Source organism: Plectropomus leopardus, chromosome 19 (genome assembly GCF_026936395.1).
Source record: "Plectropomus leopardus strain MGB_pleo_1.0 chromosome 19, ASM2693639v1, whole genome shotgun sequence".
NCBI classification, from domain to species: domain Eukaryota; kingdom Metazoa; phylum Chordata; class Actinopteri; order Perciformes; family Serranidae; genus Plectropomus; species Plectropomus leopardus.
Window position 1 is genome coordinate 16841871 of NC_142194.1, and position 25709 is coordinate 16867579.

General features: G+C 38.0%; 3 protein-coding genes across 6 annotated transcripts; 1 reads left to right on the plus strand and 2 right to left on the minus strand.

Annotated features, from left to right (window-relative positions):
* Positions 1–1663: 1663 nt before the first annotated feature.
* On the minus strand, positions 1664–13466 carry LOC148186336 (uncharacterized). The gene is made up of 5 exons (XM_088069776.1): positions 13286–13466; positions 3446–3581; positions 3178–3259; positions 2783–2929; positions 1664–2068 (listed from the first exon to the last, which is right to left on the minus strand). The coding sequence occupies exons 1-5, from the start codon at positions 13358–13360 to the stop codon at positions 1909–1911; spliced, it is 600 nt and encodes a 199-aa protein (XP_087925902.1). The 5' UTR covers positions 13361–13466; the 3' UTR covers positions 1664–1908.
* LOC121958670 (chaperone Ric-8A) lies at positions 7467–16193 on the plus strand. Of its 3 annotated transcripts, none has more exons than XM_088069774.1 (14): positions 7467–7681; positions 8226–8320; positions 8410–8457; positions 9656–9673; positions 9765–9854; positions 9950–10554; positions 10835–10970; positions 12197–12385; positions 12475–12569; positions 13991–14141; positions 14288–14383; positions 14492–14636; positions 14881–15160; positions 15734–16193. In XM_088069774.1, exons 2-14 carry the CDS (start codon positions 8231–8233, stop codon positions 15870–15872), a joined length of 2082 nt encoding a protein of 693 aa, XP_087925900.1. In that variant the 5' UTR covers positions 7467–7681; positions 8226–8230; the 3' UTR covers positions 15873–16193. The 3 variants fall into 3 exon arrangements, with proteins under 3 accessions (XP_087925900.1, XP_087925901.1, XP_042363687.2); XM_088069775.1 differs by having other exon boundaries at positions 7467–7661; XM_042507753.2 differs by having other exon boundaries at positions 7468–7724.
* irf3 (interferon regulatory factor 3) lies at positions 15884–24877 on the minus strand. 2 transcript variants are annotated; one of them, XM_042507754.2, is made up of 11 exons: positions 24721–24877; positions 22943–23109; positions 22694–22865; positions 21354–21427; positions 21205–21250; positions 20587–20652; positions 20219–20464; positions 19912–20002; positions 18318–18604; positions 18099–18217; positions 15884–17617 (listed from the first exon to the last, which is right to left on the minus strand). In XM_042507754.2, the coding sequence occupies exons 2-11, from the start codon at positions 23105–23107 to the stop codon at positions 17504–17506; spliced, it is 1380 nt and encodes a 459-aa protein (XP_042363688.2). In that variant the 5' UTR covers positions 23108–23109; positions 24721–24877; the 3' UTR covers positions 15884–17503. The 2 variants fall into 2 exon arrangements, with proteins under 2 accessions (XP_042363688.2, XP_042363689.2); XM_042507755.2 differs by having other exon boundaries at positions 24717–24874.
* Between the last annotated feature and the right edge of the window lie 832 nt (positions 24878–25709).

Genomic DNA, 25709 nt, shown 5'->3' on the forward strand with positions numbered 1-25709 from the left:
ATCCCATTACAGTATGTGTCAATTTTCCCACAAAGCCCCCAATCTCTGATTGAGTCATATCAGATGTGGTGAGGTCAGAGGGAAAATGCCACTGATGACACACATTTTGACACCACTGTAGCAGACAGAGCAACTGAAGCAAACTTATGCTGAGCAATTTGCGGCTGTTATAGTTCCCTAAAAATATCACACAGTCAGGTCCGGATTTACACCATGGCAAGGGGGGCACATGCCTCAATTAGCTCCCACATCACCAAGGGCAATCAAGGCCAGATTATTTTGCATGCTGGGACATTTTTCAGCATCAAATTGCAATCAGAATATGTTGTCATTCAGGTTGAATAAACATGACAACAACGTACCTTGTTTAAGCCTTTTTTCTTAAGAAAAAAACATAGAGAAAATGCAATAAGCAAGTTAACAAGACATGACCCATAGCAAAATATTAGTAAAAACGTCACAAAAAATTACCTGAAAATAAGCATATAAAAAAGAAGAAAAAGGAAAATCAAGGAAAGAAAATGTCCTAAAAAGTGCTGATAATACAAAAATATATGTTTTTATTTTTTTATATTTCATTTTATTTTTTCTGTAACATCATTTAAATATTAAATTATTATAAATATAAACATAGATTTCTGGACATTTCCCTCATTTTTTGGATAATTTTCTTATAATGCTCTCTTTTTAAAACTAATTTCAGGTAATTTTCTTGTCACCTTTTACAAATTTCTTGCAATTTGTGGGATACGTCTCGCCAACCTGCTCATTGCCTTTGTTCCACGTGTTTTAGAAAGAATCAAACCAGTTTTATCAGGGTTCAAAGGGTCAAATAGCTTGTGAAAGATGTCTGAAAGCGGCACAAGAAAAGTGATGTAGATTCAGGTTTTTAAGGGTTAACCCTTTGAAATTGGCTTGATTTCTTTCCAAAACATGGAAGGAAGATAGTAAGTAGTTTAAGAAGACATGACCCCAAATTAGCAAGAAATTAGTTAAAAGTTTTTAAAAAATTCCTGCAAATTTGCAAAAATTAAAATAAAATAAAATAAGAAGAAGAAGAAAAAGAAGACAAAGAATGAAAAACAACGAATTTATTTGAAAAGTGCTTACAAATTTCTATTTAAATTTAAATTTTTATACTAATTTCTATTTCTATTTTCTAATATAATTTTAAATACAGAATTATTTATATATATTTTTAAACATTTTTTCTTTGCTTTTTTAAAAAGAATTTTATGAATATATTAAATCTTGGAATTTGCAGGACATTTCCTGTTAAGTTGTTCAGTGCCTCTCCCCCTATGTTATCAAATGAAATAAAACTAATTTGCTCCGGGCTCAAAGGTTTAAATACTTGTAAAAGGTGTACACAATCTTTGCACAGCACAAGAAAACTGATATCATTCTAGGCTCTTGTAGTTTCTATTGATATATATATGCACATGTTTTAAATATCAAGGAGGAAATGTCCCCTGTGTCCCCTCTAAAATCTTCGCTTGTGCATATGAGGCAGTTTCTGAGTCTTAATTATTCAGGGCCCTTCTACCATCTCCTAAAAGACAATGGAGCTAATGATCCATGGAAAGTGCCAATGTTAGTAGCATTCAAGCTGCAGAAGTCTTGCAATTCAGTCCAGACATGCATAAACTAGAACTCTACACACTCTTTTATATTAAATATTTATTGTACAATGCATTTAAATATAGATACATTTCCATTTTATAAAATTATATGATTAAACATTCCACACGGTATTAACACAATCTATGTGTTTCATTAGCATAAATCCATAATAATAAGTACCAGTCAGTCAGAACATACACAGAGATATTTGGTTGCTAATAGATGGAGACCATGTTGAGAACTCTCAACCTCCTCAGTCCTTAAGTGCCATCATCCTTCTTGGCTCTATTTGCCGTAACCCTGCGGGTCATTGGCATTTTTAGACTCATCTTTGCCTTCTGTTTTGCTGATGTGGTATAAGTCGCTGGCCAGGTTGTGGAGCTGGCATGTGCCGAGCTGGCACCCACGCTGAGGTGCACGCCGGGGACGAAGCTTAACTGGCATGCTGCAGTGATGGAGAGGAGAAAATAAAATTAAAGTTCAGGCTTTTTAAACATATGAATTCACAAATGAAAATCAGAAACCTACACTTTAGGTTTTGCTTACAGCTATAATTAGTGGAGCTGAAATTAACACCACAGTATTTATGCTGCATTAATCCTGCACCATTAACTTTCTACAGAGAGTGCGTTGAGATATGAAATATTAAAGATGTATGAAAGCTTATGTTTTCAGCTCTTTAGCTCAAGTTCAGACTTTTAAAAAATAACATACATTTATAAAATTATGTCCAGTTTCCAAATAAATCCAAAACCCACAATTTAGGTTTTGCAAACAGCCAGAATTAATAGAACTGAAAACACTAGTTATGCTGTATTATTCTGCATCAGCAACAAATAGTGTCTTTATTTTAATAGAGTTTTCAACTTTTCCTTGTACCGGAACTTCTTAACATACTACATTGCTATTTGGCATAATGCACTTTTTAAAAATGTACTTGCTTATCATATCATACATATTTTTAAATTTTCAATATTTTATTTACTGGTGTTTAAAAGGTATAGCAAAATGCACATGTTTAATATATTTACAATTTTACATATGTCTTGTTTTCATATTTTTTATCTCTACTTTATTAGAACTCTCTATGCCACACATCAGAGTGAGTGTAACGGGTATGGCTGATTTCTGATTTCTGAATATATATCCTCTCTCATACCTGCGTTTCAGAGCCTCCAGGTCTGGATGATTGTCTTCTGAATGAAACGGGATGATCTTCAGTGCTTGAGCATGCTGCTCTTGTGTGTCTTCTGATGTTTTCACCTCTGAAACCTGGACAGCGTCCTCTGGGAGGACAGCGTCTGACCTGTAGATGCATTAGAACAATGGAATTTATTAATATATGCATTGCATGAACCAACCAAATCTTATTTTCAATATTATATAGAAAAACTAATATATAGTCTAGGTTTTCCTTCTTTCTTTCCATATTCCTCTTTTTTTTAGGCAGTTGTGATATTCCATTTATAGATTAGTGGGTGGCACATCATTATGGTTACTGTAAGTATTCCCCCACCATCATTAGCTGTATATTTACTGATGTTTTTCACTGACCTGTGAGTTGCTCTAAGTGGTGTGGCAGCACTCAAAGGCACAGTCAGCAGCAGCAGAACAGCTATCTCCATACCGCACTGGCCTGTGGCAGAAAAACCATGAGTGATGCTGAGGAAAACATCTGTTATTCCTAACAAATGGTCTACACAAATCAATAGCAGTCATCATCATAAAGACAAAAGAAATTGTGAAAAGACAAAACAAGACAAAAAAATAATTAGACACCTGTTCAAAATAGAGTAACTAGATGAAAATAGAGCAAACTTACAAACAAGTAAATTCCAAAACCCGCTGTGGCTTTTTGAGTAAACCAATCGTAGTCTCTTGATTGTTGGATGCCCAAGTCTGTCACCTCTCTGTGCTCCTGGTCCTTTATAGGTTGATGGCAGGGTGAGGGGGTGTGTCTGTAACCAAGTCATTATACAGTCACACCAACTCCCACACTTATAATTAATCAGTCAGGATGGCAGTTTTATTGTCTATTTACATGAGCTGTAATTCTTACACAAACAACCTTTAAACAACAAACCACCAAGATTGTACTTATATTTGAGGTGACCTCGTCCCTTCTGTGATGTTTACATTGATTTTCGATGTTCCCTCTTTGCTACACTGACCCCCTTCCCCTCCTCATCCACATCCTCCTCCATCCCTCTCCTCCTTCACTCCACTTGCTGCTGAGCAATTGTTCTAGAAATCGTTCTTTCATTTCCATCACCTGCAGGAAGCCCGCAGAGCCCAAAATAACCCCAATTCTCCTCCAGGCTTTTCTTTATCGCCCCATTTTTCCTGTGCCTTTTTCCCTTGAGTCACTTTTGCCGTCAGCGTGTTTATTCCTGAAATGTCCTTCACTCACATCCCGCTACGTACAGTGTTTCAAAAACAACTTCTTGATGTTACGACCTTTCCTCAAAGATAAGATTTTTTTCAGATTATGTGGTGCAATTAGATATTGTTCAAAGCTCTCTACATTTAAAAATGGCCACAGAAATAAGAAATTGTGATTTTTTTTCAGGTTTGGCACACAGCCAAACATCCTATCATCTCTCTAGGAAATTATCTAGTTATTTCTAATCTTTTAATAATACAGTAAATCCATAGGGAGTCAGAGTCACGTTTTTTCCAAGCTCCACACTCTGTTTCTCCCAGCCTCTGTGAATCACAACTTCCCCTCTCGGCTCTATTGTGAACCTTTCCTGTGACAACCATCTGGGCAGGTTGTGTTGTCAGCAGTGCACTGAGTCATCAGTGGCGCGCGTGCATATGAGAGCAGTAGCAGTGAAATGTTGAGGGAGTCTTGTGATTTCACAATTAAGCTATGAATTACTCCAAATGTTGTTGATTCCCTCCTACAATTTGCAGGACGGCTGGGATTACGTGCCAAAAGAGAGCATTGTCTGGACTCTCATGTAAATCACTTCCTGTACATCTGCAGCCAAGCTTTGAGTAGATTGGGAATTGCTTACAAAAACATGGGCACATTCATTTTAAACCTGAATTTAAAAAAAAAAAAACGTTATTACCAATAAGGGTGAAAACAAAACAGAGAGAAAACTATGAGCAGCAGTTTTGATAATTGTTTGTCCTTTTTTGAGCAAAAAGTAAACTTTTCTAGTTTTATTTATTGACATAATTTTGTGCTTTAGTAAATTGTGACGGGCATTTTATTTTCTGACAGTATATACACCAAATGATTATTTAATTAATCAAGAAAATGATCAAATTACCCAATGTTGAAAATGTGTTAGTTGTATTCCTGCAATACTGTTACTACTTGAAGAGTATCAGGATTTTTTTTTTTTTTTTTGCTGTCTGCAATTAAATTTAAAGGTGATTATGAATCCATATTGAGAATTTATGTAAATATCACATTTTGCAATGAAAACCAGCTTTACCTCATAACAGTGTGGGCTGTATTTGTAAATTAACTGTCACGGTCTTATACATTTTGTCGTTTACTCCACTGGATGACGCAAAACATCTGTGATTCTTGCTGGCTCTAAGGCTGCTGCTCAAACTAGAGATTGTACCTAATTTTTATATGCTTGCCATAACCATGGACAAAAAGAGTATAGAAGCGGATCAAGAGAGAGCGAGAGGGGCGTCTCTCTCTATGTCTCAAACTCAGTTCAAACAGTAAAATGATATCCTACCAAAAAACATTTTCAGAAACATGTTTTAGCTCACTGTTTAACTGTAATATGCAATTGTTTGTTGGCTGTCATATTGTTTTTTGGACGAGCAAACTTGCATTATGTCACCCACCACTGTGAACATTTATTGGTCTGGTACAGCACAGTGCATTCTGGGAGTTTTGGGAGGTTTCTACCTCTTGAACAAAAGCAAATTCCACAGCCCTTTTCTGATGTTTTCTCTGGTCAGGTAGCACCATTGTAATAAATGTTTGTGTCTCTCTGCATAGGCAGCCAAATGAAAAGATCTTTCCTGTAGATCAACGCTTTTTTAAATAAAAGTCCCTTCCAACCATTTTCTAAAGAAATATTTTTTAAAAAATCTTGGAATAAAAAAGAAATATTAATACAAATATTTCTAAAAGATATATATTTTTCTCTCCTAACCTATTGAAAAATCCATAATCTATGAACAATTGTGCTTTTTTCATTTACCTAAATGGTAACACTTTATTTAACCCCTATTTAACACTCATAAGCAAATAAACATCTAACAAAGGATTTATGTCTTACAAGCATACGCTTAACAAAAAAAATAAATAAATAAAATAGATTCATAATATTGCCAAAATCTATTCCCCTTAAAGTGCATTGACCCTTGAAAGATTGTGGAGTTCAGTTTATTGTAGGCTACATGCAGTATCCCAGCAGTTATGACTTCTTTGTGATGTCAGTATGTGTCAGGATGATTAAATCATAGAATCCCAGATTGTGTACGTCAGTGAAAATGGTTGTTTTTCCCAAGTTACTGTAAAAGTCACAAAGGGTCATCAGTCTCTTTCAGCGCTGACTTGTTGATATCCCACATCTCAAGTGTCTATTCATCTTGAAGGAATATGCGTTGACTTTCATGCAAGCACTTTGTCAAGAGTCCTCTGACTTTTCTCCTGCTCTCGCTGACGTAGCGAGCATCCTGTTGTTGTAGGCCTGCAGCCACCAGCCGGCCACTTCAGTGGCCCTGTTTCCTTTACCCACTGGGCACAAGAGTGAGCATCCTGCCAGGAAAGCCTGTCATTCACTCGTATGTCATCTTCTCACACAGCTCGTCTTTCAGGGCACTCAAGACGCTTTGCAACAAGCGTGCAAAGTTGTACTTTATCTTCACAGTACTGTGTGAATAACAGGTGAATGTAGGTTAGTTAAGCTGAAAACAAATACAGCAGATTTATTGGGATAAAATCTGAATTTGAACAATATTTTTGCTGTCATCCCTAACTGCAGATTAATTTCTGTCGCAGTTGATTTCATGTAGCTCGATACCATCTGTAGTTTATGAGTAGAGTGACATTTTAAAGGTGGCTGTCAATGGACACATTATGCAAACATATTATGCAAGAGATTGTAACCTTGTCTGACTCTGAATCTGATGCCGCTGTCAAAGTATTGGCTAGTTGAAAACAAGATTCCCATATCAAAATCACACACTAATAAACTTTATTTTACCGGTGTTACTAATTATCTGATGTGCACAGACCATAGACTGTATATAAACATGGATGACACATCCCAAATTACCCCTGCTATGCTTAAGTGAGGTTAAAATATCCAAGATACCAGCGTTGCCACCTTGCAAGAGGGGGTTGTATCAGTGAGGCTCCCCCCACCTGACCTCACCGTTTGTCATACTCTGGGTCATAGCTTTTGATAGCCCAAAGTACAGGCAAACAGGAAGTTATAGTAAAAAAAAAAAGAAAAGAAAAGCTGAAAACATCCTGAGGTCCAGACCTGGCTCCCGGCCTATAAACCATCAGCTGAGAAATATTAATGTTTTCATAGTTTACTGCAGATTAGCAGATACCTTTCTCAGTCATGTTTTGTTCAGCCATCAATAGTACCCGTGTGGTTATGCAACAGCTGGAGAGGCGTGATAAAAAAAAAAAAAAAACAACTCTTAATGGTTATTTCAGTGATTCCCGCGCTATTAAGAGATTTGAGTGAAAGAGTGTGTTAAAGCCAAACAGAGAGAGCGTGCAACACAAGTCTGGAAAACCTGTAGGTTGGAGGGTCAACACTGAGAGATATAAGCTTAGAGTCCATTAGTGGATTATAAGCATAACCACGCCATGGCTCCGGCATCTCTCTTGGATTAAAGAGAGAGAGGGAGAGACAGGGAGAGAGAGAGAGAGTGATGCAGAGATATGCTGAGTGGATGAGGGTTTCTGGAAAGCAAGTGAATTGAGCAAATGCAAAGGCAGAGCGTTGTGTACCGTGCAAACGTGGACTGAGAAACACTGGGAGGCGAGTTGGAGTAAAGTCGAAGCGGTCACAGCACTTTGGGTTTGCAGACTTGAGGTGATTTTGGCACAAATAACGTATTTTATCATCAATCTGTCTTATAATACCTGGCTGATTAAGGTAAGTTTAGAAACACATGGATTTAAACTTGCATAATGTCTCTAGTCTTTTTTTATGTCTGTTTAAACACATCTCAGCATGGACAACTAAATCTGTAAAAGATACAAATTCAGTTTTTATTAGCCACGGAGCATTTATCAGTGATCGAAATAATGTAGTTGTTGTGACAATATGATGGTAGAATGAGGATTTTTTTTGTTTGTTTGTTTTATTTTTTTAACTGAAAGTCTGTCATTTTTGCTCTTGAATGTCACATTCATTGGCTTTTATTTCCACATTCATGGTGAATATCAGACCCAGCATATACTGTGCCATGATGTGTTCTTTTGTACCTATGTGCTCAATCATGCATAACCTCTGTCACCCACCATTTTCATCATTATTGCTGTTGTGTAACTTTAATTTTGTTATAGCCTGAATGATTATTCCTCGCCTGTGTGTGTGTGTGTGTGTGTGTGTGTGTGTGTGTGTGTGTGTGTGTGTGTGTGTGTGTATACGCAGGAAGCATGGATGTGGACCTGGAGGGGATTATCCAGTGCATCAAGCAGGGGGATGAGAAAGGTGTACAGACGCAGCTGCAGGAGTTCAACAAAAAGGTAACAGCACACAGACGCTGACACATACTTGTTTTTGGACGATACACTGGTGCTTAGACCATTATTTTGTCATTGTTTCTCTCCTACAGTATGCCCAGTGCTTCTTCTTTGATGCAGAGGAGAGGGACCGAAGGAAAGTAAGTTTGTTTTTGGTAATGCACTCGTGATGCACTGAGAGAAAGTTAACTATCGCATCACATAACTTCCTGTGTTTCTTAAACCTCACCTTTGTTTAACCCCCCTCACCCGAGGCCTCCATCTCCTCCACTCTTCCCCACCCCCACTCCACAGTCTGTCTGTGATTAGTAATTGTGCTGTATCAGTTATTCCTGATCCTCTCTCACAGCATGCTTAGGCAGATTGAGCCCAGGCAGTGCGGTTAAATAACAGCATACTGCACATTAATCTATTCAACCCTTCAATCTAATTGTTTTATGATAATTTGTATTGATATCGATTAACTTTTATTATAATATATTTATTTAATTTAATCTTATTAAAATAGATTAAAGTTCAACTAAAACACAAGAGTTTCTTGTGTTTTAGTTGAACTTTAATTTAATCCTATTTTTTATGTATTTTTTTATTTCAATGCAATAATTTGATTGAATTCAATATTTAATTTTTAAATGTACAATTTAGTTTAGTTTTTATTTAATTAAATATTGAATAACAAATATCAATATTTAAAAATAACTAGGACATTTTATTTGTTTTCAGTTTAATTTATGGTTTAATTTAATTATAAGGAATTTAATTGTTCATCTAATTGCAGTAAATCAATTGCAACCATTTTAATATAGCTTGGTTTTTTTTACTTTATTTAATTTGGAATTTAAACATTTTTATTTGATTATATTTGAGTGAACTTATATACATTTTTCTATTTAATTTAATTTACTTTTTTTATTTGATTTATTTAATTAGATTTCAAAATGTATTTAAATTATTTTTAAATTGTGTTTATTGTTATATTAATTTAAGCTTACACAGTGTAGTACCTTTTCACACTTTTATGTTCTGATAAAAATATTTTTTTTTAGATTCACAAACACTGACTCATCTTTCAACCTACTGATGAACAATGAGTTAACTATTTGACTAATGTGATCCATAACATCGGGGTCAACCCTGCCCTTTGTCTGTCAGTCCCTCAGTAACAGAGAAGCTCTTTGTAAAGTCTTTGCCAGGAACAAATGGGTGAACTCCCAATGGTTGCATATGACACTTGATGATATATTGCCCCATACTGACAGTGATGACACAAATATGTATTGTATATTTCCTCCCTTTGCTGCTGCACTCTTCATTGAATTGACTGTCCACCTCCTGAAGCAAAGAAAACTAGAAGAGGTACGGTGCTGCCACAGTTTAGACTTACTTAGTTAAACCTTTTTTTATAAACTGTATTTGATTTTATTTCTTCTTTACTCTGTTGTACCAGTTCAGGAAGAATAAAGTGAGGGATTACACTGATTCTGACTCTGACTGTGACGACTACGACCAGGAGAATCAAGGCCTCCTCCTCAGACAGGTGCCTCACACACTCACTTTCTTCTTGTCCGGAGGGATTGTTCGTTGTTCCTTTGAATAAGTTCTTAATCTAAATGTCTATTTTCACATCTTCAGAATTTAGCTGTTGTCCTGGTGCGGTTCATAAGAACAGGAGTTAAATGTCGTCTGTTGAGAGTGTCTCTACGCACTCTGAGGATCCTCTCCAGAGACAAAAAGGTCCTGGGCCCCTTGGTGACAGACAGCGCTCTCCTGACACTGGCCAAACTAGCCGGGCTGACCACAACCGATGCAAGCGACGAATCCAGCGACCCTGACTGTGAATTCTACGATAACATCATCGCTTCTCTTGCCCAGGCCAAAGCATTGCGTTCTCGCACCGAGGACGACGAAGGCAATGTTGAAGCCAGTGACCAAAACGAAGAGTGCTTCGACGAGGATGCAAAGAGTGACATCAGCATCGCCAACAGCGACAGAGATCTGGACAGCCTCAGCTGGTTCGGCAGCCACAGGACCAGCATCAACGAAATGCACAGAGGCGGCGTCCATCACAAGATGCTGGAGCGAGGAAGGAGGGACCGCAGGGAGAGCAAGATAGAGGGGGAGGAAGAGGAGGACGAGGGGAATTCAGGAGAGGAGGCACAGAGAAAAGAGGCCATGAAAGTGCTGTGTAATGTGGTGTACAACAGCACCTGGGCGCAGGAGAGGTTCAGTGCTCTCAGGTGTGCTCACTCACAGGACACACAAAAACACAAACAATCCAAACTGCTGCTCAACGCAGCTGCTGGATCTGTAACTTGCATGTTCATTTAGTCATTTTTTCCTGCACATTATGGTCAAATGTAGACAGTCCTATGTGACTTTAGGGTATTTCCACTGCAGCTGAGACAAAATAATGTATGGCTAATCACCGTGACACTACTTTGTCACAACCTTCATTTGGCTTTTGTGCAAATCGACATGTTTCCAGACGCTTAACTTCTTGTTATTTCTTTCCATCAGGCTCATGTGTGGCCTCACAGAGCGTCTGTCGTCCAGTGTCAGTGGCTCATCGCCCTCCAGTGTTCAGTTCTATGAACTACGTCTCATGTTCCTCATTACTGCACTAAGGCGAGAGCTCAGCACTCAGCTTCAACAGGTAACGTCACTTATATTTTCTCTTAGGCCTGTTATGGTATTAGTTCTGTTTGATGACATGATGTCACTGAAATAACCTCAATAAACATTATTATTGTCACTTTCTGACTTTTTTATACCATTTTTATTATGTAATGATAATATAAAAGCAATGATCTTATAAGTCTTAAGAATATTCATGCATTAAAGTGTTAAATCCCAGCGTTAAAGGGATTTTTGTTTTTCTTTATCTGCTGTAAGGGTCCAAGGACAGAGGGATGTCATATGCTGTATAGTTCTCTGGGGCATATTGTGATTAGGGCTGGGCGATATGGGCTGAAAATTATATTGCAATATTTTTTTTGGCTACATCAAGATACACAATATATATCTTGATATTTTTAAATCTCTTCAAAATCACGTCATGAATGCTAAACCGAGGAGACAGAATCGAACATTTATTTTTTTTTCTAACCAAATTCCCTCTTGGATGTGACAATATTGTAGGAATAACTATTTGTATACTTTGGACAAATATTAACAGGATTCAATATTCGATCAATAATCAATAATAACGTAGATATAATGACTAAGAGGGCATATGCAAGTTTTAAAACTAGTTAAACTGTCGGATTAGATGAGAAAAGAGCATTACTTTAAGGTAACAGATAAAATCACGATCAACCATATAATGATATAACAATATCTAAATGATTTTTTTAATTGTGATTTGTGATAGTCGGCTTTGTAAATTAATAAAATAAACATAAACAAAATAGACATGAAATAAAACAACAGCAAAACTAAAATAGACATTAGGGCTTTTTTGAGGAAAAATTGCACTCAAATAAATATTAAATATTTGGTACAGGGGTACAGAGAGTCATTCCTTAATAAGGAATAACCTATGAAACCCTTCTGTTAATTCCAGCATCATTTTGGCTAAAACATAAATGACATTCTCATAACAAACACACATTCAAACACTTGTGTGAGATTGTTCAATATATGTAAATAAACTAAATAATGTTTTTTGACCTCAATAAGTTGATAACTCAATACTTGTGATAGATCTAGTTGCTGTACTAAATATTTACTATATAAGTTTCTTGTTACAATGACAATCCCCTAAAGTGTATCTCCTTTTGTTTATTATGTAACATTTAGTTTATTCTAATAATGATTAATGTTTTCCACCTCTGAACTGGATTCCTTCCTGCTCTCACTCTCATTATGTTGCTTGTCCAGGAGGGAGGTGTGTCCATCCTCACAGCGGCTCTGGAGAGCTGCCTGGAGGTTCAGTGGAAGGACCAGTATGAGTGTGTGCTGGACGCAGCAGCAGCACCCATCTCACCGGACGCTGCTCAGTGTATCACAGAGATCCTCAAAATCCTCTTCAACATCACATACAGCTCCCACAGGCAGGAGCCCAATGAGGTCAGTGACTATGAGTCCAGGATAAAGCTGTCAGCCATCAAGATAAAATATGAGAAAAATGATCAGCAGGTTTGTTTCTCTTCCCTCAGGATGATGCAGCTCTTTACCGACACCTTGTGGCAATCCTTCGCCTCTGCCTGATGAGGAAGTGTTTACTTCCTGATGACACTGATGCTCTGCAGGGGTGAGCATGAATCAAAGTTGGATAGGAAGGAAATTGCAGTGACAATCAGTATCACTGATGAGGAAGCAGATGCATTTGAAGATGCTGGTGTCACATTGTTATTTTTTTAATATAATATCATGCATATTTTTGCATCAAATGTCTCAGATCACTTTTTTGAGCTCTACTGGTATATATGGCAAAATAAAATTTTAGAATGATTAAGATATTATGGTGTAGAATTTTACAGTATATACAATATAGGCACAAATTATGTAAATAAGAGAAACATTTAAATGTTATTATTTAGATTTTTATTCATAAGATATTAAATGTAAGTAATTCATTTTAATGTATGAGGTGGGTACATGCACCCTGGATTTCCATCAGGAGTTTTATGAAGTCCAACTTCAATCCAACTGTAATCCCACATTGCAAAATCAAGGAATGACTGAGTGCACCATAATTTCCATCTACAGTATATCTGTTGCTGTTGAAACAACTAAATTATCTGAATCTGCACTAAAGCGGAAGTGTGTTTGACTTAAACTGGAAATGGTCAAGATCTAACCAGTTATTTTAAGCATAAAGATTAAAATGGTTTGATCAGAAGTTGCAATATGTATTGAATATTAGAGAAATATTCACAGAACAATTTCAGAGCTGGACTTCCAGTCATGTTTTAATCACAGAGACTAAACACAGCTATCCAAATGCCCTGTATTTTGGTTACTCACTGTTTCTGATGATCTTTGGTTCTCTGGGTGTTGATTGACTGAACGATGATTGGAGGTAAACAAAGTTAAGGGCATAAAAAACAAACAAACAAAAAAACAGTGATTTTACAAACAATAAAACCCGATTTGACCAAAAAACACGGCAGTTAAAGACTGAATCCGCTTCAGTGTCTTCCTTATTGACTAATTTCACACACCTGCCTTAAATGAGACAATGGCAAGATACCAGGTCAGGTGATGCATTCAAGTGATCCTAAAAAAAAATTGGACATTACAAAGGCTTGCTAGAAATGGTTTTAATATTTGGGCTGGGATATTAATGTTATTTATTTATTTCTTTTTTTACGAAGATGCTACTATGAGTGAGGGAACACCAGGGGCAAAATAAAACCTATAAATGTAGAGATAAAAAAATAAACAAATAAATAAATAGATAAAATGCTTATAGTAACAATACAGGACAACTAAGTGAAATACACAAATTGTAAATAAGAGGTAATTGACAAGGTAACAGCACAAAGAAAATGTTTAAAAAAAAAACTAAATCTGAAGTAGTAAAACAGTGACACACACAAAAATGTATTTGTTGTATATGTTTCTTTTACTGCTTCTTGCATTTACTCAATGATCCATGATGCTAAACTGAACCAAACACTGAGTGCTCTCTTTTATCGGCTCTCTGTTCCTGTAATCTCAATCCCTCAGTCACACAGTGAACCTGCTGTCAGCGCTGCCTCTGCAGTGTCTGGATGTGCTGCTGATGGTTCCTCTGGAGCCAAACTCGGAGCAGTGCCAGGGGGTCAACATGGACTGTGTCCAAACCCTGGTGCTGTTCATGGAGAGACGCCTGGAGTCGGTGAGGAAGAAAGTCATATGCAGAGTTAAATGTTAAAGTGGCCAAGCTTTAATATTGTGCCTAAAAATGTTGAGTTTAAAGGTGTGACTGTTAGCTGATAGTGGAATAACCTGAAGGAGTCTTCCCTGTCTTCTCCTGCCTCTCAGGGTGAGAAGATGAAAGAGAAGCTGACACCAATCCTTAATCTGCTGACAGAGAGCTGCCGGGCCCACAGAGAAACGCGCCATTACATCAGGAAACATGTAAAACCCCCCAAAATCATGACACCTCTGAGTGTGGTTTGCCTCTCACAATATTTGGGTTATTTTTTAAACTAGACAAGTGAAGCCATAATTTCTCCCTGTGATTAGATCCTGCCGCCTCTGAGAGACGCGTCACACAGGCCAGAGGAGGGCTCCACAGTGAAGAGTCGTCTGATCCGTCTCATGACTCACCTGGATACAGACCTCAAACACTGCGCCGCTGACCTCATCTTTGTCCTCTGCAAGGAAAATGGTACAACTAAACATTATCACGCTCTGTTTGGAAACTTTGGGCTCCTTGCTAAAATTAAAAATACACTTAAATGGTTTTTAAGCCATGATTGCCTGCACACCATGTCTCAGTGGCTCCTTGTGTTGTGTTGAAAATGTTAGTTTTTCTAATTATAATCTTTCTATTCTGTGTACATAGCTAACACACGAAAACTAAGTTTTTTTCCCCAATATAAATTTTTGATCATCACTTTCACTTCTACCAGTGGGCCGTTTTGTCAAGTACACAGGCTACGGTAACGCAGCAGGCCTGCTGGCCACCAGGGGTCTGCTAGGCGGCCAGGTGTCCACGCCCCTCACCTCTGACGCCCAGTACTCCAGCGACTCTGACTCGGACACTGAGGAGTACCGACAGGTCAAAGATCGCATCAACCCGGTGACAGGGCGGGTGGAAGCGGAGCAGCCAGACCCCATGGAGGGCATGACAGAGGAGGAGAAGGAGGAGGAGGCCAGGAGGCTCATCATGCTCTTCAACAAGCTGTCCAGGTCAGTGAAGTGACAAAGACTCATTCAGGACGCATTCACTCACTTAGGAGTAGAGAAGGAGGAAGTAGTATTAAGAGCTTTGCATAAGGACTTAGGTTGGGAAAGTGGATGGTTTAAACAAACACAGGACTTTCCCCTGTGAGAGGGGGAAAGACAACTACACAACTAATCACAAGAACGAGACACAGCTGAGGTAGATGGGCACAGGCAAAAGGAGGAAGACACAGGGATTGGCTAACAAGGGTGTGGTGGGGACCATTAGGGTGGAGCAAACAACGCTGAGCAGGTGTGCAGGGAAAGTCTAACAAGACTGATAGAGGACAGGCGTGACAGAAAACAAAAGACACAGGCAGGAAGTAACACAAGTCATTGCACATGAGGAGTGTGACTTTCATAACAAAAAAGGGTATAAACTAAATATGACTGAATATATAAAACAAGGAAAAACAAACGGAAAACCCCCTAAATAAAGCCCACAAGAGAGGACTACAAACAGAAAACCCAGGATTAAATGAGAACAAAAAAGATCAATTTTAATTAATAAAATGTTTTTCACTCTCATTTGCTTTGCAGAGACAGCATCATCCAGCCAATGGGAGTGGATTCAGAGGGTAAACTGGTGCCGATGTCGGGACTGGGAGAAAACTCCCTCGCTGAGGAGAGGAAGTCTGAGTCAGATAACGATGGAGAAGCAGAAGGAGAGAAGAACTGAAACACATCAAATCAATTCATTCAGTGTGCTGATTTTATTTTTCAAATATGTAATTTCTAAAGTTTTACAGTGCAGTATGTGTTGTAAATGCACGGAAGTGAAGCAACAAGTCACAAAAGTCAGCGTACTCAAAAAAGGATATGAAGAGCTTTTTTTCCATTATTAATTCTTATCTTTTGTTATTTGAATTAAGACTAATAACATAGAGCAGCTACAAGGTCACACTGGTTTAAGTTGAACTGAGTATAAAGTAAGAAGGAAATGATTTCATAGTAAAAACATGATAATATTATCCAATATTTTAATAAAGTCTTGAAGGCATTTTGTATGTAAATATATCGTGCATTTCAACACAGTTTGATTTAGGCTCCATCTGATACACAAAAACAAAATAAACATCTGCACAGCATATTTGCTTTTTTTTCCGAAAGAGTCTCTGGTGTGTTTCAGCACATACAGTAAGTGAATTAGATTGTGCTCAGGTGTATACTGTGCTAAAACTCTCTCATATGATAAAAGATCAGAGACAGATGTTCTGATCACATCTGCGCTCTTAAATCAACTTACACATTGTAGCTTCGGCTGAACAGTTGACTTCAAGGCTTTACTATTATTTGTTTACTGGATGTTTTAAGTATTCTTACAGTATAATCATTTCACTGTACTCACACTAGTGCTGGGCGATATGACCTAAAATTTGTATCACTGTATTTTATTTTATAGATTCTGGTGGTTTTATGGTATATTGGAGCACCCCCCCCCCCCATATATAGATTTAGAGTGGCTTATTTAACTGTCAGGAGTTCACGCATGATTCTCTAAATCCATGATTTAATTAGATTTTGATTGAAACATCATGATACAATGTGATCTGACTTAAACATTTTTTGTTTGACTGTCAAGAGTTGGTCTGTAAGGATCGCCAAATCATCTGTTTCATTTTATGACAACTGTCATTTGCATTGAAGAGTCGCAGCAAGTGTTTTCTGCAATGCAGCAGTATGCCGTATCTGATATATCCATTTCATATGAAAACTTCACAAACGCTATATTGGATAAATCGGTATACCACCCAGCACTAACTCGCAACATTGTATTTCTGATGAGTTTTATATTAAAAAATCAGTTTATTTCGGCATAAACACATTACTTACAAGGCCAGAGTGTAGGAAGAGTGACAGGCCTCTGAAAAGAGTTCCTGCTTACCTCTCACTCAGAGACAGATCTATTATGTAGCTCAGTTTCTTCACATCAGAAAGCAGCATGCTGTCTCAGAAATGTGTTTTCAGAATCACTAGCACCAATAATATTACTAAACATGTAAAAAAGATCCAGTGAGAACACTCTGGTCATAGTCTTATTATGACCAGATTGATTTTATGCTAAAATATGACGTATAAATGGATTTAAAAGCACACATTCATGTTTAAATGTGGTACAAGTGTTACCTTTGTGCAGTATCAGCAAATCCAGAGCATTATTAATACCACCATTATTACCTGATCTATTCTATTTGGTGCAGAATCGAGACTTTAACATTCATGTAAACATAATTATTTCTGAGACATTTTTGTCAAGGTTAAGAAACCCAAAAGGTTATCAAGGACTTTCCTTTTGCACAGCAGAATGTGTCAGTACATCTCCATCATCTCTTCGAGGGACATCTGCAGCTCCACAGACTGCAGGGAGGAGGCACCGCCTACAACAGCCATGTCCTTCAGTACCTCCATTGAAGTCAGGACCACCTGAGACAGAAAAGAAAAGAAAAAAAGATACAATGACAACAATGACAAGAGCGAGATGGCAAATTAGAGCTCGACAGAAGCCGTGAAATCCGAGAAAGCCAGCGCAATGAGACGTGTCAAGCTGCTGTCTCTAAAGCAACTTTTTGTCTAAGCTGATCATTTCTCAGCATGCACTCCTCTGTGGACACTCAGGAGCAGAAAAACCTTTTACACCCAAGGGATCCGCTGTCACCACCGGTATTGAGGCTTTGTTCTCTCACTGCTATTAATCAATACTGAGACAAAATTGCCTTTTGAAAAGTGCCGCTGACTACAGCTCCCTTGAGTGGGCAATTTAGGGGGTTTGATCACTCATGAAATTTGATAGAGGTGTGTGCAGCTAAAAAAAAAAAACCCTTTTCTGCCAAACTGAAATACTGCTTTAAGGTCTGTGAGAGCACAACACTGTCTGCGCCCTTTAATAATTCAAAGGTGCTCTCACCTCCACCGTGATGAGTTTCTTCTCCCAAGGCCTGTTGTCTGGGTCAGGCCACTTCTCCCCGAGGCAGAAGAACAGGGAGCAGGGAGGGCAGTCTCTCCCATCAATGAAGTCCAATATTCCTGGAGGGAAAGGACAATAAATCACTGCATCAAGCCAACAGGCACGATACGGCACATATTCACAGACTGAACTAAAAGCTACATTATTCCTTTCACCGACCTCGCACAAAATCCTTGAACTGGTACAGCGGTTGAGGCTGCAGTTTAGAAATCTCCTGAGGCTGTCTGCTGCTGTCAAACTTGGAGAAGCTCCAAAATGCTCTGCTTTCACCCCATCGCTGTCCATACACCACATGGCCCGACACACCCACATCCAAACCCTCCAGCCTGTCCAGGATGCGTTGGGTCAGGTTGGCTTGGGTTTGATCCAGCATTACTCCTGGACTTGGCAGAGAGACCACCGACAGGCCTGAGTCGTGATCCAAAACTGTCCCAGTGAGCTCGGGCCTGTTGTGAAGACAACATTTAGTGAGTAGATTTTAAGATGAAAGGCCGATTATGTGCACGGCAGAGACCTGACAACATTAACGTTTTGGAAAATACGCTTATATGCTTTCACGCCGAGAGTTAGATAAGATCGATACCACTCTCATATCTGTAAGATAAATACGTAGCTAGAGCTAGAAGCTAGTTAGCTTAGCTTAGCATAAAGACTGGAGACCAGAGACTGTATAAAACAAAGGACATAGCCACCATGACACCATTGCTTTGTAAACTCCTATTTCGAAGCCTCAAGTTTGACTGTCGCCATCTTGGATTTTTGAAGCCAAAAGCAATCATATTTGGACAAGAACGTGGAGCTAACCCTTACACTAGCTACCAATCTGCAACCTGCATTTACAGTGATGGTTAACTCATGCTAATGCTAATTTTTGCTTGCAAGAAACAGACCTAAAGCTATTAAACAAAATGTACTTTTGGAGAAACTTAATATCTGACTCTTTGGAGCATTTTTCAGTTTTCATGCAAACCAAAATGTTACAATGTTACAGCTTTTATGAACTGAAAACAAACAGAAATAGCGACAGCTACGGCTATGCCTATACGCTATGAATCTGGGGATACACCGTGGTTACATTACCTGACTATCATTACCACTGTAGCTGTGACTTAACAACTGACTGTACTGTCACTGACTGTCATTTAAATCGACCTAGCCCTTGATTATGCATAACTCTACGCCTTATTTAAATTTAAATGAGTGAGTTATATAAAAATGTATCCCTGTACAGTTGTCAAGACTATCAAAAGTTAGCTGTAGAGACCAAAACTGTTTGTAGGCTGTACACGTGTTCATTTCTGCTGTAGAGTTGGGCATTTTATCATGGTGGTTTATGAGGATGGACTCACTCTTGACATCAGCCTCAAGTGGCCATTCAAGGAACTGCAATTTTTGGCACTTTGGTTTCATTTTTTAGCCTTCGAGGTCGTCGATGTTGGAAACAGGGGGAAACATCTAGTCTGGTGTTAGTCAATGAACTTCATGGTAAACAGATTTTGCACCTTAGGACAGAGGCAGGCTAGCTGTTTGCCTCTGTTTCCTCTGTTATGCTAAGCTAAGCTAATTGGCTGCTCCCTCCAGCTACATATTCACCTCACAGACATTGGGGGCTGGTATCAATCTTCTCAACTAACTCTTGGCAAGTAACAAAATTATGTTTTCCCAAAACACTAAACTATTCTTTTAATTAAACTTAACTTGGGAACATTTGTGAGATGTGTTTCCTTTGATGAAAGCTTTATTTTGATGTTACCTGTAAACTAGGCGGATTCCCACTTCATTCTCCACCAGCTGCTCAGACACCTTCACCCCTCTGTAGTACACTGTTATCCTGAACTGAGTCTCTGTGGATTCAAAAAGAGGAGAACTGTATGACAAAAGGAAATTATTAGCTATATTTCTGTTTAAAACCTGTTATTCAAGCTGCAAATTATGACTGATATTATTCACATTGACAGGTCATACTGTTTTAACGGCCTTTTTGAAGATATTCTACGCTCATATTTTCTGAGTGTCTGTGTAAAGTCTCCTTTTCGTGTTCACAGTGAAATCCAACTTACTGAAAGTATCTCCATCACTGGTCTTGGTGATGGTATGAAGGAACTGCTCCACCAACTGCCCATCACAGGCCCCTCCCACGGCTCCCTCCATTGGACGTGCCGGTTGCTCAGGCAACCCAGCTTCACCGACTGCACCCTCAAACGTTACTGGATACTGCTGTTGCCCAGGCAACGCATGTCCACCAATCACAATCGCGTTTTGGAGCTGTTGTTGCTCAGGAGGAGGCTCAAAGCCTGCGGTGCCCTCTGTGGAAAAGTTGGAGAAACTGAAAAAACTGTCTGTAGGAAAAAAAGTAACTTGGATACTCTGGTTTTGTGCTCACTGCAGCAGTGAGGAGGAAATGACGAGCAGAGCTGATAAGTCCTACCTGCTTCAGGGCCAATGTTCAGTCCCTTCAGACACTTCTGGAGAATATCCTGGTTGGCAGAGGGGTCTGCTGGCAAATATCCATGAGTTAAGAAATATTCATAAATACGATTCCAAATTAACAGCCATTTCTGGGAATGTTAACACTTTGAAACTTGGATCGACATTACTTTTTTGTGCTGTGTTCAGACGCCTTCACAAGTATTTAAACCTTTGAACCCTGCAAACTGTTTAGCTTTCTCTTGAAAACATGGGAAAAAGGCACTGAGCACTTAAGTAAGTAGAGGAAATTAATAGATTTGGGAAAAAATGTTCAAAAAATGAAATAACTATCATAATTGTATATTTCAAATTATTCTACAGAAATGTAGGCACTTTTTCCGGCCATTACATTTTCTTTTTTTTCTTTGTTTTTTTTTTTTTTTTTTGTCTAATTTTTGAGTAATTGTCTTTTTACTCTTTTTTATTGTGCTAATTTTTAGGTCATTTTCTCTTAAGATGCTCATTGCCTTCTTCCAATGTTTTTGCAAGAAATCAAGCCTATTTGCTCAGGAGGTTTCAGCAGGGTAAAGGAAATTTCAGAGATATAAAATGCATTCACTGGGTTCCAGTTCCTTACCTTCTGGCAGATAGAGAAGGTCATCTAAGCATGGGATGGCATGGCTCTAAGATATGAAAGATACACATCTTAATGAGTCCACACGAAATCTATTGAATAATGTGTCTTAATTTCATATCATTTACATTTTACTACCCACAAGCACTTACCTCTGGTGTTGGAAGGCCGATATCCTCAAGCAAATCGAGGTCATCTTGGTCCTGGGATCCAGCAGAAGAGTTAGCTTTGAGAGCGAAAGCAAAGGAGCTTAGTTAACATCTGCAGCTCGCTATCTTTTTATCATTTATTCGCCTCAAAAACACCCTTTTAATCTCCTCTCTAATCCCCTTTACAAATGGTATAGGCTCTGCATTTGCATACTACCTTGATAAATCTCGACTACAGAGAAATAAATCCAGACATGGATGTATGTAAATTAGACAGTAAAATGATCATCCAAATCAGGTAAGGAGGTGATCAGATATGTGCTATATGTGACCACATCAGGAAAAAGCTGCTCTGTTGTTTTCAAGTCATTTTAATGACATGTCACATACACATCTCATTACGTTGTTTTTACAATTTATCAGAGGGAACAGTCCTTTTTTAACATGCCTGCTATCCACTACAGTAAAGCATAGGTGTAGATTTCAGGGGGGACTCAGGGGACACATCCCCCTCAATAGTAAGAATATGTTTATTTGCCAAACAATAAATGAAAGTAGCAAGAGAACCTCTATGTTAACCATAAATTGATGGTGAAAATGCACAAATTGGTGCATAAAAATTCCCCAGAATTCAGGAAATTAAAGGATAATCAGCATTTTTCAACCTGGACCCTATTTTCTGAAATCTTAAGGCCGTGACACACCAAGCTGATAATCAGCCATCCGCCCTCCTTGGTCCTCATTGACCCTCGTCTGCTTTTTTTTTCGGCTGAATCAGCATGTTGAATTAGTGGCAGCGGCCCTGGAGCCATTTGGTGAATGAAATTACTCTGATTGGCTGTTCAGCTCAGCTCACAGGAAGAGAAACTGCTCTTTCCAACTCGCACTTACATTTCTGCATGTCTTCATGCAACAAGTCACATCTTTTGAGATTTGTGAGACACTTGACAAGAAAATAGCAAATAGACTGCATCAAGCGCAAGGTAAAGAGACACTTCAGCCACACATAAAAACAATCTGAGCCTGTCTGCAGAAAAAATAACCACTTTAATTACGATACAATGACAGTGTTCAGTTGCTCTATTTGTTTACATTGCAGTCTGTTGCACGGCTGTCTGCTGCTTCAAAAACTGTTGCTCACATCAGTCTCTCAGACACATATACATGGGAATATAGGGTCCATGTTGAAAATGCCAAAGTTGTCCTTTGAGTTTTTAATGCTCAGAAATTTCTGGCAGAGGACCCCCGTTTCATGTGTCCCTCCCAGTGTTAAAACCAAACCTACGCCCTTGCGATAAAAGACCAAATGGTGGTGGTCTACGGACGCCCTGGTAGATCCTCACCTCCTGAAGCTAGCTCATCCGGCCAGTGAAACACTTTATGGGGGTTAGCAGAATCATTCTTGCTGTCGCTGACCATTTTGAAGCCTTTGGCTCGGAGGGCGCTGCGGAAGTTCCTTTTCCAGACTGACGAGTCCCCGTGAGCCCGCCCATTGCCACTCACTTCTGCCCAGGCCTGCAGGGAGAACGCAGGTTGACGGCCGGAAGTTTTTTTTTTAATATTATGTTATTCATGATGACTTTGTGTATTACCTTAAAGATGAGGATGTCAACATCAGAGGAGTCCTGTCTTAAAGCATGTTTCCACGGGACACAGAACTCTGTTCGCTCCGGGTTTGTCCAGTGGACACCGGGATACCTCTCGCTGTCAATCTGGGCCCGCAGCCACGGGATGAGCAGTGGTCTAGAATGAGACATTTCTGTGGCGGAGAAAGAGTGTCATGTCAGCAGCATCATCGCTGCTCCATTTGGCATCCCTAATCATTGGTAAATTGATTCTCAGATCATCTATAATAAAGACAATTTTTAAAAATTCTGTCGTTGCTTTTAGTTTCATACAAGTTTTGTGATATTTTAATAATATTTATTAAATTTAAAAGTCTGAAGCCTATCCAAATCAGCAATGTTGCTTTATTGAAGCACTGGGCCAAGCTGGATGTTTTATAACCATAATTATTTATCTATATTTATAGGTTTATATTAAAAAGAACCGGTCAACACGGTGTCTGAAACCCCTCAGGGGTTGTCATAGTTACCGCAGAGTTGGCACCAAATTATTGTTTGATTTATTTCAAAAATTAAAATACACATTACCTTGAATCAATAATATTTTGCCTTTTGCAGCAACTTATCTATGTGAAACTTATCTACCTAAAGATTAGGGTTCAGCTGATAGTGTTTTTCAGGGTTACTACTGATACTGTCCAGAAAAATTTAAATATAAAAATGAATTAATAAAAATAGCTCCCTGAGGTTTTACATAATAGTATAAGTAAACAGGAGTAAATAATATAAAAATCACTTCTGTATGTTGACATAGTGTACTTTTTTAAAATGGAGGATTACTTTTTTCTTTTCCCACCTGCATTACGTTTATAAAAGGTATACGATATATTAAGCAACACACAGTATCTCAGCATTGATATCCTGACGTCAACAGTGCCACGGTGCAGCTGGGAAACTCATATTTGCAATTTCTAAGGTGCAAGAAAGAGGAAGCAAGCCAATGTGAGGCCAGATGTGGTTCAACATGCAATACCAAAAATACGTGTATGATAAAAACAATAATGAAAAAATTATATGAATAATGAAAAGTAATTTAATATCTAATTATCACAGTAACATCCTTCAAGAGTTGAATATTAATACTAGATACAGTAATTGTTTTTGTAATGTTGCATTTATCCCTTTGAAACATGGATCAACATCACTTTTAGTAGATTTAGAAAATTTACTTAAATGCTAGAGAAAATTTTCTTAAGAATTATATTTATAAATATTAGAATTATTTTACAGAATTATTATAACTATCAAGCATTTTTTCCCCAAGTCATTTCCTTTTTTTTTTTTTTTTTTTACTTTTGTTGTTTAACTGTTTGTTTGTGCTAATTTTCAGGTTTTTTTCTTCTAATTTCTTGTGAATTTATGGGTCATTTGCAGTTGCTTTCTTCTGGTATTTGTGAAAGAAATCAAGCCAATATGTCCGGATTTCAAAGGGTTAAAGTAAAAGTTAACTATCAAAAAGTGGAAATACTCAGTTGCAACCACATCAACTCTGAAATTTAACATGCTACAGCATGTAGCTATACTATACTATATATTATACAGTAAGTAGCCGTTATATAATTACTTCCCCCCTCTGTCAATAGATGCAGTAGCCAGTTACTACATTTCCCTGTGACTGTGTGACAGAAAGGCTGTAAACCAACAGCTGTGGACTTACATTTGCAAACAACTTTACTACAGAGCGATAAAGCTCACGTTAAATGTGTAAACAGCGCTGACAGCTCTTTTAATAACGGCTTACCTACCTGTAGGCTCGTGGCGAGGTTTCAGCCGCTGCAGGTGCGTCGAGTTGACGTGCAGATCGTTTTCGCGCTGTCACTAAGAGCTGATGTGTGTGATTCAGCCCCAGCTGTTTATTCTTTAAGTACCGCCAGACTGCAGCCCGGAAGTGTTGAGGTTTTCTCGGGAAACTCCAAATCGTCAGTTTCGTTTTCCAGATATGACGTCAGCGACAGCTTCATACCAGCCGGGCCCGCTAGATGGGGTCACACACACACTCACACACACACACACACACACACACACACACACACTGAGAAAAACACAACTCTGCTTTGAGTAATACTTTTACTAAAATGTTTCTATTTTTTCCCACAGAAAAAAGTCAACTAGTTAGAAATCCTTAAAGCATATCCACTCGCACTACCACGTTAATTTTCAATTTTTACTCGTTTTATTTTTTATTATATATATATATATATATATATATATATATATCTTTTTATATTTTTTATGTTTAACCTCCAGGTTGCAGTTAACAGTATGGAAGTTAATGTATGCAAAAGTGATAAAACAAAAATGATGTAACTCATTTTAATGTGAAACTCCCTCAAAATAATGACTGAGTATCTGAAAATAATTACTTAGTTCAACAAAATAATGATAAACTTTTTCAAAGATAATGATCCTAAACTTTAGCAAAATGAGGACTTAATGTCACAAAATAATGAGCTTTTTCAAAATAATTAACTTTTCTGAAAATAATAACTTATCTAAAAAAAATGACTTAGCATCTTAAGTTATTACCAGATTCACAAAATAAAAAAACTGAAAATAATAACTTCAGCAAAGTGATAACTTAGTGTCACAAAATAATTAACTTTTTCAAAATAATGATTAACTTATCTGAAAATAATGACTTAGTATCTCAAAACTTTAAAAAACTAGACTTAAAGTGAGCACGAAGAAACTTTCCTCCTTCAGGAGATGAATGTGAAAAACACTTCAGGTGTCA